Here is a 13,388-nt window from a genome sequence, read left to right as displayed (position 1 = left end):
ATCTCTAATCAAGTGTTTATTAATGACGGACGTGATTAGAATTATATATTACGCGTTTAGAATATTGTCGCGAAATAACAGTAAAAGTACTGTATTTTGTGAAATGCTCAAGTGCGATAATTGTCAATTTCAAAAAAGATATTTTCTTTTTATGAAATTTTGTTTGGCTTTGATGAAAGGGCGATTTTAGCGCTGCGAAGTGGAGTGGGGGACTTGGAGATTTGAGAAAGAGCACTCAGAGGTTTTTGTGGATTTGTTGCTCCAATTTGGAAAGTTCAAAGAAATGCGAAAATGATTTGAGAAAACTTTGGCTCTCTTTGATCATTTGTCCAAAAAACAACTCAACTAGTAACAAGGAATGATACTCGAGAGAAATCACTTCTGACGTCTCGAGTGCCGACTGGATGGACCTTCGTTTGTACAGTCACGCCAACTTCAATTTTCGCCGCGCACATAAGTTCAACCCTTCCTCGCTTATCGACAAAATAATTGGCCGTGGCAACCTGTGTAGAAAACCTGAGTTAGATTCGCAGCGGCTTCGCGATAGAATGCGGCCTTTCAATTAAGGGTGTCAACAACGATCGAATAAGGGTCTGTCTTAAGATCCGATTAGCTGTTATTTCCATTAAAAAATGTGAAATCAAATATCAGGAAGGTACCTAAACTGTGGTAATAAAATTGGCAAAATCGTTGTTGACACCCTTAAGTTCTTCAGAACCTGACTAAGGTTTTCTACACAGATTGCCAAGTGCAGGCTTAGCATGACCATTTGCGCGCGGAAGGGTTAAGTATTCGGAATTTGTAAATTAATCTATTATTTTTCTGCGTTGCGCGAATTTCCTTTGTTTGATAGGCCGTTATCAGTATTATTTTTTAAAATGTAAAAACGCTGCGCGCCGAGTTTGGAGCTTCTTATCTTGTCGCACGGACGGCGCGATGTCTGCAGATATTATATATGATATGATATAATTAATATCAGCGAGGAAAATGATTTTCCATTTTGAAAATAATGTTTCGGAATTATGGCGATGTCGATCAGTAAGTTCCACACAAATCACGTGCCGCTGAAGAGACTCCCTTTTTCGACGTAAAGAAAGTCGAACTTGCGGCTTTCACGAGTTGAATTATGGCATTTAGCTGCTGCGGAATTGAGCTGCTTCCAATATATTGAATGATAATTCTGCGCTCTGTAGATTTGCTAATTGGCTTGGCGGATATTGAGGGGTGGACTTGGGCGAGATAATCGCCCCAAATAGCGTTTGGTGGCGGTGGAATCTCTCCTCCACTCTTCAAAAATCTCGCGGTCCAGCCAATTGTGTCAAATTTACGCCACCAATGCGGTCACTACAAAATACAAAAACCCAAACCCGCTGAATAATTTCTCTTTATTTTCTCGCATAATTGTTACTTTTCTGTCAAAATCCGACGGAAGCAAAATCTACAGCTAGAATAAAAAGCAATAACGTGAGGTCAAAAATTAGGAACATCATTTTTCAACTGAGTAAAAATTTTTACTCAGGCCAGATCAGCTCAGCTCAGCAAAAATAAAGTAAAATTTGCAAGTCTGCTTCAAGGAAGTCTCCATTTTAACGGTAGAAAAAACAGACTTCGTTTTTCATTTTTCGAGAAATTGAGTAATTCAAAAATGATTTCGCTAGAAAACTTCTCCCGGTTTTTTTCTGATAGATAAGGTTAGTGTTTAGGTAGCTGGCGGGCTCGATTTATTTAACATATCTGTGATGATTTGAATATTCTCCCATCGTGGCGTGTGATAAGTCTGTCTGTAAACAGTTCCGAAGGGAAACTTCAACTCTTGAAGTTTTGAGTTTGGCGATCGGCGAAAAGGGGCTCTTGAAATGTGTCAAAACTCTACTCTGATTTACACCCAAAAATGGAGATGTTTAAGCGCCCCCGCTCCCAAGAGCAAAACTCGGCATAAATTTCTAGCGCAAAAGTGGTCTTGAATTTTACGTTTTGTTCAGAGTTGCAAATTTTGATTAGTTTTTCCGAGCTGAGCTGAGCTGAGCTGGCCTATTTCAGAGGTCATTGAGCGGAGCTGAGCTGAGCAGACCTTTTGTTTAAGAGAGTTGAGCTGAGCGGACCCTAATTAGAGCTGAGCTGAGCTGATTGAGCTGAACTGAGCTGCTTTTTACTGTTTTTTGGTAGTAAAATTGTATTCAAATCATTGAGCTGAGCTGAGCTGAGCTAAGTGATAGTTGTCTGAGCTGAGCGGAACAGATCATATTCAAAAATATTTGAGCTGAGCTGAGCTGAGTGAGAATTGTCTGAGGTGAGCTGAGCTGAGCAGATAAGATCATTTTCCAAAATTACTGAGCTGAGCGACTGCTCAGCTCACTCAGCCAGCTCAGCTCACTCAGCTCAGAAAAATTGCAACTCTGGTTTTGTTCATTTTAAAATCAGTAAAAGTAAAAACTTCCACGAAGAATTCCACGCGATTGAAAATACGCGTCCCCGGGTATTTTTGTCAATGTAAAGAAAGAAACAACAAACAGAGCTTGATACAAAATACGGAATAGCAACAAAATGTAAACGAAAAACAAAAACAGGAATCGCGCGCCGCGGCGGAAATCCGGAAAACGAACTTGGAGGAATTTCTTTCTTTGTTCTCCGCGAAGGGCGAATCAATCCCTGATTCCAGAGCCAAAATAGATAGAAACTGCGGCTGAGGAAGAGGAGGACTCAAGATGTGGATATTCTTTTTTAGGAATTATTCAAATCGTTAAGTCAAAACAAACAGTGGGAGTGTTATTTTTGTGAATTCTGTTTTGTTCAAAATCTGCGAAATTGAAATTCAAAATCTGAGTATCTCGTTAGGCACATTCGCAGGCACTCATCTGCGGATCCAATTTGGTCTTTTGGCGAAATCGAGTTTCGGCGCATTTTGCCATTTTCACAAAATATTCTAATCCCCGGCCAATCTCAGACACCCCTCGCGCAAGAGCCAATTCCAAACTAAAAAGGAGGCTTCTTTTATTTAAATATGCGGATATTCAACACACTGTATCGTGAAAATACACCTCTCGGGGGGCTTTTGAAGCTTTGAATGCTCGAACTCGTACTTTCTCGCGTCAACGGGTTAGCTAAAGCTGGACTCGGCGGCCTGTGTAAAAACCTGAGTCAGGGTCCTGAATGAACTTTGATGAAAATAAAATTCGCTACGCGACTTTTCACCAAAGCTCTTTCAGGAGTCCTGAATCAGGACCCTGACTCAGGTTTTTACACAGGCCGCCGAGTCCAGCTTTAGCTAACCCGTTGACGCGAGAAAGTACGAGTTCGAGCATTCAAAGCTTCAAAAGCCCCCCGAGAGGTGTATTTTCACGATTCAGTGTGTTGAAAATTTGTTGAAACATTTGTCGTCGTAAGGTTAAGTTGACCCGTTGACGCGAGAAAGTACACAGGTTCTTGAGCCAATAACTAAAGCATCAGGTTCGAATCGAACCGTTCGATCGTTATAAACTGCAATTGGGGGAAAAGTACGTCTTTTTTTCTGTCTTCCGCTATTTATTAAATCCATTTAGCTTCCTCCCTCTTTCTTGATTTGGGTTGCATGTCGCCTCGGTTTTTCAAATCCCTTCTGGCCTCGATAAGGTTCACATTTCCACAATTTTGAAAACCAGAGATGAAAATATTTAAATTTCCGCGCGCGACAAGGAAGTGATAAGAAATACACTCTTATCACTTACAGATTTTTTTTTTCATTTTCGGAAATTTCGGTTTTCAAAATAAAGAAAAAGACGAAAGTAGCTTCGAGGCGGAAATGTTTTGGGAATGATACAATCAACTGTAATCAGCGAATTTAACTCTAATGGATAGTTTTCCAGGGGATAGGCTCCTTATCGTGTGGAATATTTTCCATAGTTTTTTTTCAAAACAGGGGGCATCAAATTTAACCGCCGATTTATTCCTTAAGGGTGTCAACATCGATTGAGTAAGGGTTAGGGAGGTACCTTAACTAACGCAGAAAAAATGCGAAAATCGATGTTGACACCCTTAAGTATCTTGTATGTCCGCATCTTAACAGGTCTATTATTCGTCAACAGGGTTGCTATTTTAACGGATTTAGAAGCCTCAGGCGTGTTTCATCAAAAATCCGATAAAATGGCGGCCCTGTTGAAAAACAATAATCCCGTTTAGATGCGGACATCCTTAAGGAATTCGGCCGTTAAATTGGGGTGGCATGTGGAACCGACAAAAAAATATCGACAAATTATGCGTGGGCGGCTACTCGGCTGCTGATTGGCCGGTGAGCCGAATCCTGGCTTCTGATTGGTTGAAAATTTCAACGCAAAATTCGTCCAAATTTTTGTGTCGGTTCCAGACACCTCACCGTTAAATTTGGGGCCCCTCATCATATTTTGTAGCTTAATTTTGATTTTATCGAATAAGGGTGTCATCATCAATGAACTGATATGTAAGCTTGAAAATCGGGGTTTTTCGATGTCCACCTGCTCTTAATTTCCATTGAATAACTCTTGTACTTTTTCCTCTTTTTGGGATGTTTGTGCATTGTCAATTTAAAAAAGGTAAATCGGGCGCGATATATTATTTTTGAATTTTAATCTATTTTAATATACGGCAGGACACCACCCGAGTTCGGAAGGAATTATCAGATCTCGCATCGGAAACCTGAAAAACGGAAAAATAAGCAAAACGATAAATGTATGTTCCGGCTATATCCCGACTTGTATCCGCCTAACTGCAAAATTGGCAAAAAAGAGAAGTTTGAAAACTCAATGTCGAAAATTCAAAAATTCAATTTTTAAAACGAAGAATAATTTTGTAATTTTTCGGAAAATAGAAAGCGCAAGCAAGAGTGATCAGCTGGAAGCGCCGATTTGTTTAAAATTAGTTGCGAGTTGAGTTGTATATTTAGTCAGATTAATTCTGTTTTCATTTTTTCTTTTTGTTTTAGCGGCTAACAAACAGCTGAAAGAAGTGCTTCTGGCATTCGACAAGCCGGAATCAGAAGTGAAAACACCGCCACCCGCAAGACAACCGCTAATCGACCTAGCCCAAGAAAAATGCAACAAATTTTAAAACAACTATCCAACTTTGTATCCAGCGCCGGAAATCGACCGCGATCAGCGCATTTTTAGAGATTTATGCATTTTGCGCAAAGTAAATTTTACTTTTTTAGCTTTTAGGTCGGTTTTTATTTTTTAATCCAGCGCTAGAAATTGGCCGTTTTCTTAGCGAAGATGATTGATTATTGAAAGGCCACTTTTCTCGATAATTTATTTAAATTCTAGCGAAGCCGCTCCGCGGCTTCGTTTAAAAAAAAGCCGCTACGCGGCTTTTAATTATAGCTCTCTCAGATTGCTGAGTGAGTCAGCTAGTTTTGATTGAAACTTTTTAGTGCAAGAATATTTTTTGATAGGGGTGGTCTTAAAATGTAATCATTCTGTATAAAAAAATGATCGAAAAATTGCTAGAAAGGAGCTTTTGATGTGACTCTTTTGAGGATTTTTCATCAAAAAGAAGCTGTTTCTTTCGCTGCCAAACGATGTATTAAGGGAGTAGCGGCCTTAATCAGTATACTGGATTTTTTATCAAAGCGCTTTCCTGTGTCGGGTGGAGGTTTAAGCCGCGTAATCCACCTCGAAAAGGCGTCAAACTCGGTGTAAGTGGTACAACTTGGCGCGGCGAGTTGCAGGGAGTGGCGACAGACCACAACTATTCAAAATCACATTTTGCAAATTCAACTTTCATTTTCGCCACAATCATTGCTTTCGATTTATTCTCGTGAGAAAATGAAAACGAGAAACCGCGGCTGCCGAGCACCGCTTCTCAGACAAACGTAAAACCAAAATTGAAATTTCTCCGCGCTAATAAGCCACTTTATTTGTTTGCCGCACAGAAAGGACTCAACAGATAATACTAAAAGATCAAGAATAAATACTCAGTACAGATGGATATACAAAATTCTGAGACGGGAGCTTTTCCCGCCATTTTCTTTTCTTATAATCTTTTATTGCGAAATCATTTTATCAAAAAATGAAGATGTAAATGAAATTTTGCAGTCATAAAAATCGCCATACCGATACGATTAATGTCGAATACAGTACTTATATCCCATTTTAAGGACTCATTTTATAACAAAAAATCAACTTATCAATAATATCTTCATAGTCGTTATTAAAAATGAATAAATTTTGCGCTATCAGCAAGCGAGTCTGGCTTTTATTCAGATTTTCCAGTCAAAAAGGGGTGCAAAACAAATACAAAAATCCAGGTTATCAAACATGGAAAAGACAATAAATCGTAAATCGAACCATCAGAAGAAGGTTGAACTGGGCTCGGCAACCTGAGTAGAAAACCTGAGTCAGGTTCTGGAAGAGCTAAAATGAAAAGCCGCGTAGCGGCTTTTTTTAAAACGAAGCCGCGAAGCGGTTTCGCAATTAAACCATATAAATTTTCTGTTAACTCCTGGCGAAGCCGCTTTGCGGCTTCGTTTTTAAAAAAGCCGCCACGCGGCTTTGCATTTTAGCTCTTCCAGAGCCTGACTCAGGTTGCCGAGCCCAGGGGTTGAATCTCGACGTATTCTGGCATATATTATCTGCGGCGTAGATTGTTCTATGAAAAGTATTCTTAACAACGGGTGCTTTTGTATATGACCGGATCAGGAAAAAGGTTGTCAGCTAAGGAACTGGCAAATATGTTTTGGCGTGTGTGATGTAGCCGCGTTTTTCTTGCTTGGCGCGGGTTAGAAGTTGTCTGACGCGTAAACAGAAATCAAAGGACAATTAGATTTATTTTTTTCGAAAATTATTCGAAATATGAATAAGGCGGAAAGCGTGTTCGGAACCGTGTTTGACCAGAAAGTGACATAAGCAACCAAAGCTGAACCAGATGGTTAGAAAGTATCACACACTGAGGAAAAGCGACAATCCGACAAAAATAAATCTACTCATAGGCAAAAATACAGTTTTCTTTAAAACCGTTTTCTCCTATTTTGGTTCGATTAATCCTTTACGATGATATTATCGAGATTGAGATTATTTGGGTGACCTATTTTTTTTTATTTATTTTCGGCTTTTTCTGATTGAGGGTTTCGAATAAAGGCGGGTTTGAAAAGTGAGTTCCTCAGTTTTCTATGATGACTTGAAAGCAACCAAATGATATTTTTTAAAATGGTTCAACAAAACTAGGATTTTCGTAATTCGCTAAGTTTACTTTAAGTTTAAAATAATATTTTAATCTTCTGTGCTCTCTTACTTTTGTTATAAAATTGAATAAAATTTAAAAGCAAAATCAACAACTCAAGCAAAATATTGATATTTAATTCCGTATAAATTTATTGCAGCAACATGGTTGATGATGACTTAGACATCCAACAGACTAAGGGTAAATGTTTTCAGTATTGCTAAAAGTCTAACGTAAGGGTTGTCAAAATGATAATTCTAAATATGCGCTTTTGTTTGTAAACAGTACAAATCAATCTTGTTATATGGAGGTAATATGAATGATATTTCATTTCTTATGTTATATATATATTTAATATCATCCTAAGTGAGTCGTTTTGACTTAGAAAGAAGAGAGTTGAATTTCTGAAGAATTTGGTAGCTCAATTTCTTGGCTGGCGAATTTGGATTTCCTAAAATCGGACAATTACATCTCTCGATAAATATGCTTCAACAATTCAAAAGTGCATTTTTTATAAAATACTTATCTCAATGCGCGAAATAAATATTGGAGAGATTCCGCGATGCATCTTCATTCCTTTCGAGATTCCGCGCTCCCAACTAATCGAATTGCGCCTTCCAGTGTGTTTTAGCATAATTTCCGATCAAACGCAAACTTCAAAAGGAAGTTGCCTCAGCTGCCTCCCATTGTACTCCTGATTCGATATATCCAAAGAATAAACAAAACCTAGAATAACCTCATTAGCGCGCGTCCTAAGACACTTACGCTCAAAAAAAAACGCTCAACCCCTTTTTTTTCCTTTATCTTGTCTAAAAAGCAATATTTCAAAAGCATCTTTTCTTCTTTGATTTGATTAAATAAGAATGTCACTATAAAACCTTCGTTTTGCGACCAGAGTTGCAAATTTGCTGAGCTGAGTGAGCTGAGCTGGCTGAGTGAGCTGAGCAGTCGCTCAGCTCATCTCAGACAATTTTCACTCAGCTCAGTTCGGCTCAGCTGATTGATTTGAATACAATTTTACTACAAAAAAAAACAGTAAAAAACAGCTCAGCTCAGCTCCAATTAGGGTCCGCTCAGCTCAGCTCAACTACCTTGAACAAAAGGCCTGCTCAGCTCAGCTCCGCTCAATGACCTCTAAAAAAGGCCAGCTCAGCTCAGCTCAGTAACCTTCGAAATAGGCCATCTCTGCTCAGCTCAGCTCAGAGAAATTTTTACTCAGGTCAGGTCAGCTCAGCTCAGCAAAATAAATCAAAAATTGCAACTCTGTTTGCGATGTCTTTCCCCTATAAATCCCCACATGTTACAAGGTATGAAATTAAGGACGGGGCGAATTATTCGGTAAAAAGGATTCTAGCGTTTATAAAACTGGCGTCCGGATCTGGCATACGCAAATCCGACTGGCGGCGACAATTTCCGATTTGAGCAAATATACTAAACCGCTGTCAGATTTCATTTAGGTCTATTTTTTTCGGAAATTATTTTTGAAACTTCGGCAAATCCGACGAGGGAAGCGATAAGGATCAGAACTTATCTTTATTCTCATTGTAGTGAGTGTTGATTGAGGGGTGCACGTTTCGCGCTGATTATTTCGCGAAAAAATAATTTTGAAATTCGAACTCGCCGCATAAATTAATTAGCGAGATTACCTTGTTAATTAAAAAGCTACTTCTCGATGAAAGGCTCAAAGAGTGACCCTACTTGAGTCGCCATTCACTGAGCCGCATTTAGCAGGGTTAGCTATCGCAGACAACTACTGTGCCAAGTGGCTAAGCCGGATTAGACCACTGCTCCGCGAAGACTCCTCTACACCCTTAATTGAAGTTATCATTATTTCATCCCGCATTAGAATGATAAATTTTAACTTGCAAGGGCATTATTTTCCAACTATTTGTCAAATCTATTTGATAAGAATTTCAAAGTATTTTCTTTTGAAAAAGAAAACGGTCGTTGATATTTTGATGTTTCGATTTTGCAAGTTCAGGAGAGGGAAATTTTCAAGTTGATTTGTTTATAACGAAAAAAATTAAGCGAAATTCCTTATTTGGCGATTTTTGCATTTAGGGGTGTTTTTGGAGGGCAGCTGGCTGCATTTCGCGCAGCCCGGAAAATCGGACACGCTCTTCACTCTGTCGAAAACTCGAGTAAAGAGAGGTAGATTTTCCGGAAATAAGAGATGCTTTCTAGTGTTCTGTTTAGGTATCATGGAGAGACTTGCCGGTCTAATCCTGTGCCTTCCCCTTGTCGTCTACGCTTCCTCTGCTTTGGAAGGCGGAAGAGCCGCCTCGACTTGTGACTGCTCAGATCTCTCAAAGCCCGCTGAATTTCGAGTAAGTTTCTAGTAGAGAGACTTTTTCAGGATTTTCTTCCTTGATTTCAATAATTGTCGATCAGCGAAGGATTGTTTATTTACTTGTTTTCATATAGTTTGATGGCTCTGCCCCGCCAAACTTCGCCTCCGACATCAAATACGCCGACAGTTCTTGTAATGATGCACTCGTCTCCATCGCTGTTGATAATGGTGATCTCGTCGCGAGTGTCAACTTACAAGAGGGAATCAACTGCGGCGGTTATATTGAAGAAACGCTTGTGGCTGGCTCTGGAGGCTCGTTCGAGACCTTGTACGAATTCCCCCCGGTCGCCTTCGAGTACACAACCGATGCTCAAGCCACGGGCAAGGCTTACATAGAGCTAAGCTGCGTGTGTCCTGTTGAAGTCATTCCCGACTCTGTCAAGTACTGCAAAGGTTAGTACCGTGGTTTTCCATCTTAAGAGCGCCCAACTTAAGAGCGTTTTTGCCAATATTTTCCATATTTTGTCATCTGAAAAAATACCAACTTTAGAGCGTTTTTAGGAATTTTTGATTAATAATTAGAATATCAACAAGAAATTAGAATATCGTTTATTTCAACCTGAAAAATAATTGAAAAAAATTGTTTTCTACGCTTTTTTTCAGGTGAAATCATAGCCTCTGATTCAAAGATCGTAATTTTTAATCATAAATAGGTAAAAATGACCTCAGATGCATTTTTAGAGTTTTGGAAAAAATTCATTTTATGCATTTTCATTCATCATTTTTTTCCCACTGTCATCCTAGTTTGATCGTAAATTTTCCAACTTAAGAGCGCTTTGGTCTACCCTTGTCATCTGAAAAACGCTCTAAAGATGGAAAACGACGGTAAATTAACTGATTTCAATGAGTCTTATTCTTATTGTTTTCTTTCAGCCGGCGGAGTCTCCAACCCTGACGCTTCATCTTTCGACTTTGCTGCATATCCTGGCTGCTCTGATTCACCTTCCGAAATCTACATTCCATTCCTCAACAACGACGGCGCGGTCCATTGCCCCGCGATCGTGCTCGTCGACGACTTCAACAATCAGTACGTAGTCAGTTACACGGACAAAGATGGCAACTTGGTGGAGTTCAATTGCCCGCGCGTCGGCCAATGGTCGAACTGGTCGGAATGGAGCTCCTGCGTCGGCATCTGCGGCGATGGCGTGCGTCAACGATCACGAGCTTGCAACGGCGGCGATGTTGGAACTGGCGAGTGTACTCTCATCAACAACGAAGAGGCTGTTTCTGAAAAATCCACCACGATCAGTGAAGTCTGCGACACAACGATAGAATGTGGACAATGCCCAGGAAGCACCACTCATCAAGGCGACAGATGTGTTTGTGATGCTAACGGTTTCTTACCATCTGAAAAGAAATGGTTTCTCATCGACGCTGGTAAGAAAAGAAGCTTTATTTCCTTATCCTTATTTATTCTTTAGCCTACTCCGCAAGCTTTCCCGCATCAAACTATCATCTTTTCGGCACGAAGAGCAACAAAGTTCTAGTTTACCTCAAAAGTGAACTCGGCGCTGCTGCAAGCCCAAACAAGATCAACTTCGCGGTATTGTCGAAGGACCGTCAAACACCAAAAGATCTTTTCCCATCAAACATCGCCCCGAAAAAGTACTTTTGGACACCAGATGGAACGAAACTCGTTCTTGTCTTGGACGAAGGTCTAGTGATTCTTGATGCTCTCGCTTATCCTTTCAATCCAAAAGAAGGAGTTGCTGGGGAAATATCGTCGATGTCATTTGATGAAAACTTCATCAAAGTTACAGCAGTTTTTACAAATGGCGCAGAAGTAGAGTCAGAAGGTAACAGAACAAAAAAAAAATACAAAAATCTTAAATGTTTTTTTAGCTTTGGGCGAAGTGGATTGGTGCAGCGCGCCTGTCGTTACAGTAAGCGGCGCAGACAACTCCGTGGTTTCGCTAAGTTCCAACTGTGACGATCTTCTTGAGTTTTGCAAGCTTGATACTGTTTGCCCAGCTTCTGTCGACAACGAAATGTGCCTCTGCAATCACGATAAAAATCCTACTTGCAAGCTCAGCGACGATCTTTTCTATTTGACTAATGACTACGACTCTTGCAGCAGATGCACTGACACATCTTGCCAGCGAAAATTATACGGTTGTTTCGATGTCGAAGATCTTGACGTTCCTGCCATAGAGTTCACCTACGAGTCATGCAACAACGACAAACTCTACTGCCAAACCACCTGCACCGACGAACAAGTCTACACAGAATGGATCGAAGACGACAACGAAAAAGTCGAAAACTGCGAGCAAAAGTGTGGTGAGCAATATTACACTCGTCGACGATCATTGAGACCTAATGCCGAGAATCTTCAATGCAGCATTCCGTCAGAGATCAAACTTGAGGAGCGAATTCTTTGCAACACTCGCTGCTGTGGACACCACTCTGAAGTCACCTCGATCAGCGCACCTTTCAAAAGCGGTGATAAATGCTACAAGACAGAGTCCATTGTCGAGAGCTGCCCTGGGGAGTTGCCTGTGACTCGAACATCAGATATAGTTGTGCCATGCAGTGATCCTGGTCTTCAGCTTTGCAGCGAATCGCATGTCAAATCCTGCATCGACAGCAACACCCATGAGGTGAAGCACATTGACGGCTGCCAAGGAATTCTCTTCGAAAAACGACTCGAATGCGATAGCTCGTGCACTTATGGTCGCCAAACCTACTTCTACACCTGTGGCGGCGAAGAAATCGTCGGTGCTCGCTACACCACTGATGAGGTCGGTGTCTGCGATCCTGACAAGCACGGGTGCATCTTAATCGGAAATATCAGTGAAGACGACGATTCTTGTGTAGATAATGGTGTTAGGAGCTGTGTTCCTATTACGGACTCGCTTTGCACTAATGCTATATTCGATCCAGATGCTGGAAGTTTTTATGGAATCGCTGTTACAAAACACTGCGTCATCACGGTAAGATTTCACTCTTTTCTTTTTATAAAAGTAACAAAAAATTTTTTAGCTCGGAGATCATGGCATTCCCTGCGCAAGCTACGAAGAGACCGACACCTGTCTCCTTCCTAAATGCAGTAACGACAATTTCCCTTGCTGTGAAAACTCGGAATGCGCGACCGGCAACGGCTACGGATGCTTTACAGAAACTCAAAGGTGCTACGACTCGAACGGAGCTCTCTTTAATACCAAAGAAACCAACTGCTGCGAAGAAATGGACTTCTGTTCGACTGAACAGCTTCTTGACTGCCCTCCATGCGATCCGGAGTACCCAGCATGTGCGATGGCTCAATCAACGATGTGTATTCTGGCGAATCAAGACCCTTGCCAGATTCATCGCGAAACCTGCACTTGTGACAACTTCGACTGTACTCTGACGGGCTTCGACTTGGACACGATCAAGATGGAAAATCTCGAAAGAACTGGTCTCATCCTCCCACAAGAAACATACGGCGACAAGCTTGTTGTTTATGTTGGACATGAAGGCACAGCTCAAAAATGCACGAGGATATTCGACCGCGCCGCCAGTGAAGTTCAGGTAAATAAATGAAATCTTCAATTCATTCATATTTTCAATACAATTTTCAAGGTGCACTACAAGTACAACGATATGGTCGAGTCCTGCGGCGCTACTCTAATTGACAACACCTTCCGCGCAGAAATTTACATCGACTCTCAAAAAGTGCTTGGAAGCGAGTTTTTCTTCGCGAATTCACTTTGCTAGCGTCCAGTGTTCGCTTCCGCCTCCAAAAGATCTTGACGCTTCTCCGTTGTCGATGATTCCTCGATTGAACCCGATCAAGTTCACGGACGTGATTCCAGGAGCGACTGAAGTTTCATTCCAGTTGGCACGAGATCCCCTCTTCAAAAACATCATCACCGATGAAGACACGACTTCAAACATG

General features: G+C 40.8%; 1 protein-coding gene across 1 annotated transcript; it reads left to right on the top strand.

Moving 5' to 3' along the window:
• The first annotated feature begins 9,301 nt into the window (after positions 1–9,301).
• Positions 9,302–13,338, top strand: LOC145708150 (uncharacterized). Its single transcript, XM_081785790.1, has 8 exons — positions 9,302–9,315; positions 9,361–9,491; positions 9,589–9,907; positions 10,388–10,891; positions 10,936–11,310; positions 11,357–12,444; positions 12,494–13,021; positions 13,073–13,338. The coding sequence occupies exons 2-8, from the start codon at positions 9,366–9,368 to the stop codon at positions 13,205–13,207; spliced, it is 3,075 nt and encodes a 1,024-aa protein (XP_081641916.1). The 5' UTR covers positions 9,302–9,315; positions 9,361–9,365; the 3' UTR covers positions 13,208–13,338.
• Positions 13,339–13,388: the final 50 nt, after the last annotated feature.

This window comes from Oikopleura dioica, chromosome XSR (assembly GCF_907165135.1).
Source record: "Oikopleura dioica chromosome XSR, OKI2018_I68_1.0, whole genome shotgun sequence".
NCBI lineage: Eukaryota > Metazoa > Chordata > Appendicularia > Copelata > Oikopleuridae > Oikopleura > Oikopleura dioica.
The sequence above is the reverse complement of the archived record's forward strand: the minus strand, read 5'-3'. Positions and strand labels throughout refer to the sequence as shown.

What these genes read in the sequence shown, in the direction of transcription:
- LOC145708150 (XM_081785790.1), top strand. Translation starts at nt 9,366, where the DNA reads ATGGAGAGACTTGCCGGTCTAATCCTGTGCCTTCCCCTTGTCGTCTAC. An exon ending in CTCTGTCAAGTACTGCAAAG is followed by an intron (nt 9,908 to 10,387) that starts GTTAGTACCGTG and finishes GTTTTCTTTCAG; the next exon opens with CCGGCGGAGTCTCCAACCCT. An exon ending in GCGCCGCCAGTGAAGTTCAG is followed by an intron (nt 13,022 to 13,072) that starts GTAAATAAATGA and finishes ACAATTTTCAAG; the next exon opens with GTGCACTACAAGTACAACGA.